At 39.5% G+C, this 7,270-nt stretch overlaps 1 protein-coding gene across 2 annotated transcripts in view; it reads left to right on the top strand.

Annotated features, from left to right (window-relative positions):
• The first annotated feature begins 264 nt into the window (after window positions 1–264).
• The window catches only part of RELN (reelin), a 519,560-nt gene continuing 512,554 nt past the window's right edge, over window positions 265–7,270 (top strand). For both annotated transcript variants that reach the window (XM_007467058.1, XM_007467059.1), the window contains exon 1: window positions 265–613. In XM_007467058.1, the coding sequence (XP_007467120.1) occupies window positions 388–613 (226 nt within the window). In that variant the 5' untranslated portion in view covers window positions 265–387. The remainder of the gene's footprint in view (window positions 614–7,270) is intronic.

The following is a 7,270-nucleotide window of genomic DNA, read 5'->3' as shown; positions in this document are numbered from 1 at the left end:
GGGGGAGCGGCCGGGGCACGTGTGGCGGCGGCGGGGGCGATTCCGCGCCCCGGGCTTTAAGAAGGTGTGGAGTGGGCCGGGCGCTTTCCCAGGCCTGGCGGAGGGGCGTCGCGCACAGGCGGCGGCGGCGGCGGCGGCTGGGCGGCGCACCGCGGCACCGGCCGACGCGCTCTCGGCGTCCGCAGCCCGGCCCCGCGCTCCCGCGGCCCAAAGAAACTTTGGGAGCTGCCGTCTCCCGCGGAACTTCTCGGCTGGGCTCCGCGCCCGAGCCCTCTCTGCTCCCTCTGCCGCCTTCTCGCCGTCTCTCCACGCGGCTCCTTCGTCCCGGCGCCTCCAAAACTGAATGAGAGAGCGGCGCTCGGGGTGCGCGGCGGCGGCAGCGGCGTTATGGAGCGCAGTGGCTGGGCGCCGCGGACTTTCCTCCTGGCGCTGATGCTGGGAGCGACGCTGAGGGTGCGCGCTGCGGTGGGCTATTACCCCCGCTTTTCTCCCTTCTTTTTCCTGTGCACCCACCACGGGGAGCTGGAAGGGGATGGGGAGCAGGGCGAGGTGCTCATTTCCCTGCACCTTGCGGGCCACCCCACCTACTACGTACCGGGACAAGAATACCATGGTAGGTACCACAGCATCTCCGCGCTCGCCGCCCAGCGCAGCTTTGTGTCCCTTTCCTTCTTCAAAGGGGCCGTTTAACCAAGAACCGTGACAACCCTTACCTCAACATTACCTTTGAGGAGGGAGAGAAAACAAAGTTAGCGGGGGATAGAGTCGCGAGTTGGGATTTATTCCCCCCTCGCCCCCGCCCCCACCCCGCACTCCACACACTCCCCTCACGCGTCTCCCCGTGAGGAGCCGGTTCTGGTGAGAAAGGCCAGAGAATTCTTGCGGTCTTTCCTCCTCCCTCGTGGTTCCGGCAGCTGACACTTGAATGAAAACGTGCATCTTGTTTCCTTAACCCGAGTGCTTGGATTCCAGACCTTTGTCCTGCTTCGGGTTCCCCCTGAAGGGCATCCGGGGGGTGCTGGGCTTTGCGGACCGGCTGATGACAGATTGACGCGCCCCGGCCCGTAGCCGCCACGCGCCGTCGCCCGCCGGCCCGCCGCAAAGTTCTCGCTGCTCCCCAGCCAGGGGTCCCTCTCGTTTCCTTCAGTGTCAGACAACCCTCCTGACAGGGAGCGGCTGCTTCCAGCACTCTGTTCTTTTAAAAGTGGCTTTTAAAATATCAGGAAATGGTGCTTTTTTCTGAGTCCTCTCTTACTCGTAACCTGCTACTTGTTTTTAGAATGATCTCTGTGATGTTTCTTAATAACTACGTCTTTAATCTGCACAGCTTTAATTTCCAGGTAGGGACTGCAAGTTCCTTATAATTTAAAGGTACCTTTTCAAAAAGGATCATTCTGGAGTCCTTCATCAAAATGAAACATGATCGAAGAGGGACAGTTTAGCTGCAAGCAAGAGAGTTTCCTGTAGTGCGTGTGTTTTTGATATTTGAAGCTAGTAAATCGAGTATGTGGGAAAATAAGATATTGTCTATTTTCTATTACTTCCGCTGGAACTCCTGAATATTTCACTTCTATGGAGCTTTTAAGCGGTGACAGGCACTGTTTAATTAGAATTTCAAGGCAAAAATACTGATATCCAACTATTGTCTAGTGATTTCCTATTATAGTTTCCATCTCTTGTAGGCTAACAGTTATTGGTATAGCAGGAGATAATCCACGGAGCAGCTGGCATTTCAGATAAACATGGATATAAAAATGATAAGAATCCTTAAACTTTCTATTTAAAAAGCCCTTCATATCTGCTTTAAAATGTTTAGCCTAAATAAATGCTTTCTAGAGATTGAAAGTAGTGCTTTTACGACTTTCTTGTGGCATGGTGTCAGCCTTGTCTGTAGGGCAGGAGTCTAATTCGGTTGGAATTTTAGACTTTGGAATATTAAATTTCTGTAACTAGTCCCTTCTTTTAAAATGCTTATTGTATTCTCTTCCCAGGAATGGTCTGGTGTTTTTCTGAGTTCATGAGACTCTTTTGAGAAGGACCAGCCAGTATGATGGCAACCCAGACCTCACCCAAAGACTGATTGATTGAGCTTGTCACTTAGTGTGACCTTTAGTAGAGGTGCTTGCCCGTTATTAACTCTAAGTGAGAGTGGTAGGTAAGTGAGTCAAGCCTGGGCTAAAAGGTGTGATTGTCAGGTTGTGATGGAAGACCTGTGATAACACGTAGCCTTTTTTTTTTTTTTTTTTTTCCTGTTTTCCATATCCTTTGTAAGGTGCCAGCATACATAACTTAAAAATACCAAAATATGACATAGCCTTTGCTTTTGCTATAAAGCTAGCAAGTATAAGTCAGCCTAAGACTGACCATAATCACATCCTAAGTCAGAAAAGGAAAGAATGATAGAGAGTAAGAATACAGTGTAATACTTCAAGTTGCATATTGTGTGGGAAAGTCTCAATTTCTACCTCTTTTATCACCAGAAAAGGTAGAGAAATTTTATTATGTAAGTTTAAGAAGATCGAATTATTATTATAAACTTTGAGAATGGCTATTGTAAGATTTTAAAATCCTGTTACCTGTTTTGTCAAATATTTAGATTTTGAAACTGGCTGTAGCTATAGGCCTTCAGTAAGAGTTTTTCCTTGTAAAATTTTCTACAGGTAGAAGAAATGTTTAAAAATGAAATGGTGCTTACATGTGTCTCCTTTTCTTTTAGACTTTTGGAAATTAATGTTACAAATTAATTATGTAACATCTACTTAAGAATTGAACCGTTGATAGGAAAACTTAACCTAATATACTTTGGTAGTTAGCTCATTTTATAGGAGACCAAAGTAGGAGGTTATTCAGCCAAAATTTTTTAAAACCAAGAAATATGTAAAATATTAGCTTGAGACTTTATTTGTAATCTTCCGAATCTCTAAGATGTAACACTTATGTTAGGAAAACTCAGTCTTATTTATGATATACATCGAAGTCAGCATTTGAGGGAATGGTTTTTGTGTGCAGCTAATGGCTATTAACTTTTTTACCTAAAGGAATGCATTGAGATGTACAGTGGTACCTAACACAGAACATGATTGTAGACCAGGCTGTGTCAGCTGCCCTCTGAGACTTGTGTTGTGAGACAATATGAAATGGAGAGGCAAATATCAGAGTTCAGTATCATGGGTCTCTGTATGTGTCATATTTATTTAGAGATTTTTGTTGAAAATCTTTTGAAAAAAAAAGCAACGAAAATATAATACAAAATTTGAAATTTGTGTGTCTACAGAATTGTCAGATATTTCCAGTGTTAAGTAGTCTATCCATCTGTTTGCAGTTTTGGCACCTCTGTAAACAGTGCATGGTTACTTTTGCTAGTTCTCGTCACTCGTTCACTTGGTACCTCTGTTGTCATCTTCCTATAGCTTTTAAAATCCGTTGTCTATGACTTTCTTGAGATGACATCGTTGGTCACAATGAACTATGGTGTCTTTGCATGATGAGTACAATGCAGTTTAGAAGCTCAGCAATAAGAGGTTATATATATGTATATGTATATATATATCATGTTGAATTAGAAGTCTCAGGGTCAGAACATTTTTTTCCTAGAATTTCCCTCTTTTGCACAAATCCCAAAATATGGTCACTTTCCATAACATGATTTCCAGGCCCTGTTTTTTTTGTGTGTGGGGGGGCACCAGAAAGTTGCAAATGATGGGAAGATAGGAAATGGAAACCCAGATGGTCCAGTCAGGTAGCCCTTTCTCTTTCCCAGCCACACCTGGCTGTTCACTGCTCCTTCTCCTAAGGACTGGGGCAGTATTGTGAAACATGCAAAGGTCGAGTTGATGTCTGCACCTTTCCTTTCCCCTGATAATCCCTCTTCCTCACCCCCACTCCTCAGGCTTTTGTTTAAAACTCCTCCCCCAACCAATTTGTAGTGACTGTGACTTGTCAGTGTTATATTCTCCCACAATCTTAATTACAACTATGGGAAGATGTTTTTCCCTTTTTGTTTAAAAGAATTTTGGCATCACTGACCAGGCAGATAATATATTTTGAGACAGAAAGACTTTTAGGTAACCCTGAAATCCTGTAATGAGGACCTACCTACTCACAAGATGGGCTTTATTCAGTCACCATCGAAAAGGAGAGGTCAGACATAAGAGAAAACATTATCTGTGAAAGCCAAGCGTAAGTAAATGAGTCTGTGGAAAGTGCTTGAGCTTTGGTGAGACAATTTATCTGAATTTCTAAAAAGACGAGAATCCCCATTATTAAGGTGGCAGAAGGTGGGGGAAATGTTCCATTACAGTGAAAAATATGCTCTAAAATATTGATTGAGAGAAAAAAAAGTGTCTTAAGCAGAACTGAATTGTTAATAAAGCATGGTGCTTTAAAAAGGGGATTTGATCGTATTTTGTAAATCCAGTATCACTATTGGTAGTCCTTTTGTGCTACATTTTCGTTCTATTATTTATTTAATCCTATTGTGGGGTGGGTGGGGAAATCAATTTCAACTGCTAAAACAGAATGTTTACCTAAAAAAGATATAATCAGGATAAAGTATTTATAGTATTTTGTTGTAAGAATTGCCACTATTCCTATTATACATACGTGTGTTCTGGAATCAACTGGTTGCTAATTAAAAATCACTGTTCAAATGCAGTTGCAATATAATGACTTTTCAAGTACAAGACATTATTTTTGGTAATATACTCTAGATTAAATTCCTTTCAAAGGAATGATTTTTTTAAAAAATTTGAATTAAAGTTGTCTGCTATTGCTATAAGGTAACTAACTGGCTTGTTGATCGTGTGAGTGGATATTTGTTTTTTATTTGTCTCTGATTCTGGAATCCGCATATTTAAACTCAGAATCATTTGTCGAATGCAGTTTATAAGTGAACTGCACCTGTGTCCTGCTTGCATATGACTTTGAAAATTGAACATTTAAAGCATTTTTCTCTACTTGTCTTATATTTCATCTCACTCTCTACAATTTATTTCAAACATATTTTACTAATGTGGTTCAGATCATTTCTTAAATCATATAAATATTGCTTTAATATATATTCCCTGTGTGAGTTTCAATTCCAGTCATACACTAAAAAAATCAGGTCTTTAGAATCATAATTGGAAACATCTAATTTAGGCAGGCATTCTTACTTCAGTCACAGCACTACATTACTAGAAATTATTTAATTAGAATATTTTCCTCCAGTTTTTATGAGTCTTTATTTTAAACTATTAATTTCATTAAAAATGTTAAAGAGTAAAATAAGAATGTTGTATCATTGTAATCATACAAGTATATTTTTTACAGAACCATCTTATTCTAATAAATTTGTCTTTTCATCTTTAAAAGTGAGTGATAGATATTTTCACAAGATTTTAAAGTCAATGCTATTGACTTTCAGATTTTTTCATAAATTAGTTTCATTCAAAAGACAATATCTAAAACCTATCTTTGATTTATTTTTTTCCCTCTCTGGAATTGGTCAACCCTATAGATGATCTGGGAACCTTACATTATCAGTTATTTAGGATATGTTGCATATTAAGCCATAATTGTTCCTCCGATGACTTCAGATGACACTTTGACATTTATTATGTCTTTAATCTTCACAAATAGTTGTTGATATATATATATTTGAAATATATTTCAGATAGCCTTTACATTAGAGAAGCATAAATAAATTGAGCTACTAGTGCTTTTTGAACATTGGCATTTAAAAAAAAATCTTGTATATATTCTCACACAAAAATATAAAGTTCTTCCTTTTGTTTTTTAAAAGTTCTTTCTTTTTTTAAAAGTTCTTTATGCCGTATGGAAATAGAAAAAATGGATAGCCCTGCACTCAGTGCATTTAGTTAGAATGGACCTGTTCACGTAGGGCTTTAAACTATGTCTGGGTAATGACATAACATACATATGAAAAGGAAAATTCATTTATCTAAATATGTTGGCTTCAAGAATAATTTGAGTGATTAATCCACCTCACCCCTACCCCACCGATTTTAGAGTTATTTATATTGAATAAAATAACCAAACTGTGTAATTTCAATCTTATCAACCTTAAACAAAGAAGTATTAAAAACACATTTTCAGAACTTGGGATTGAATTTTCAAATATGAAGATTTCATAATGACTGTTCAAACACAAGAATGGTGTGTTTAAAAAAAATATTCTTGGCTCTCAGGAAATTCCACATGAGGTGATCTCACTTAGGTGTCAGTTGTGTAGCTTAGAGAGTAATTTTCCCCACGGTCACCTGCCATGCCAATCTCATTGAAGGCAGAGCTTCTGAAGGGTTGAATGCTGTGCCTACAGGATAACCAATTATTTTAGAGAAACACATGTGTGCTTCTCTAAAACTACACACATTTTTTCCTTCTTTATTCGATTTCTGTAGGAGCTAAGTGTAGCAAATGGATTTGGGGGTGTGCAGAAGGGTCACTACACATGTACAGATGTTGATTTGTGGCTTAAGGCAGCTCTAATCATTCAAGAAAACAAAGCTAAGGTAATTACATAGCTTTTGAATGCCACAAAGAGATAGTTATAGCAACTCTGAGGTTCTGAAGTAAACATTGAAAACTCAGATTATCTTTTAATGCTAATTTAGCTTTCCTTAGAAACATAAAACTTTGGAAAGCAAAATAAATTAAATTTTATTGATGAAAGGATTCTTTGAAACTATAGGAGAACTCAGGAGTGTTTCGAATAGCCCTGGTTATTGATGTACGCCGATGCTCACATACCAAGTTACATGAAGAAGGAGTGATAATAGTTTACCATTAAGTGCTGTCCTCACCTCAGAATCATCTCTCTCTGCCTTTCCTGCTCTGCCCCTCTCTCCTTACACCTGTATCTCACCTTCTTTCTCCCACGGCCCCTCTCTTCCTCCTAAATTGTCTCATTTTCCTTCTTCTTTTGCTCCTTTCCTCCATGTCACAGGGCCTGGTCTTCTCTCTCCTCTTCCTTCCTCTTTTCTGCTCCACAACTTGATTCCTTTGCTCCTTCAATTCTTTCTCTTTTTCTTTCTTCTCTTCAGATTTCCTATCACCATCTCTACCCCTTTTTTTCCCTCTAACTATAACATGAAAAATATTGGTGTATATATATGTATATATTATATAATTAGTATATATTGTACTGATTGGATGTTTACAATAATAAAAGTGAGTGAGTAGGCATTTGTATTTCTCTCAAAAAAATTAATGTTATCTTTCTGTGACCTGCACGTGCCCTTTTAAAAAATCATGGGTTAGTTATTCCTGC

Source organism: Lipotes vexillifer, unplaced genomic scaffold, assembly GCF_000442215.2.
Source record: "Lipotes vexillifer unplaced genomic scaffold, Lipotes_vexillifer_v1.1 scaffold450, whole genome shotgun sequence".
Classification (NCBI taxonomy): domain Eukaryota; kingdom Metazoa; phylum Chordata; class Mammalia; order Artiodactyla; family Lipotidae; genus Lipotes; species Lipotes vexillifer.
The sequence above is the reverse complement of the archived record's forward strand: the minus strand, read 5'-3'. Positions and strand labels throughout refer to the sequence as shown.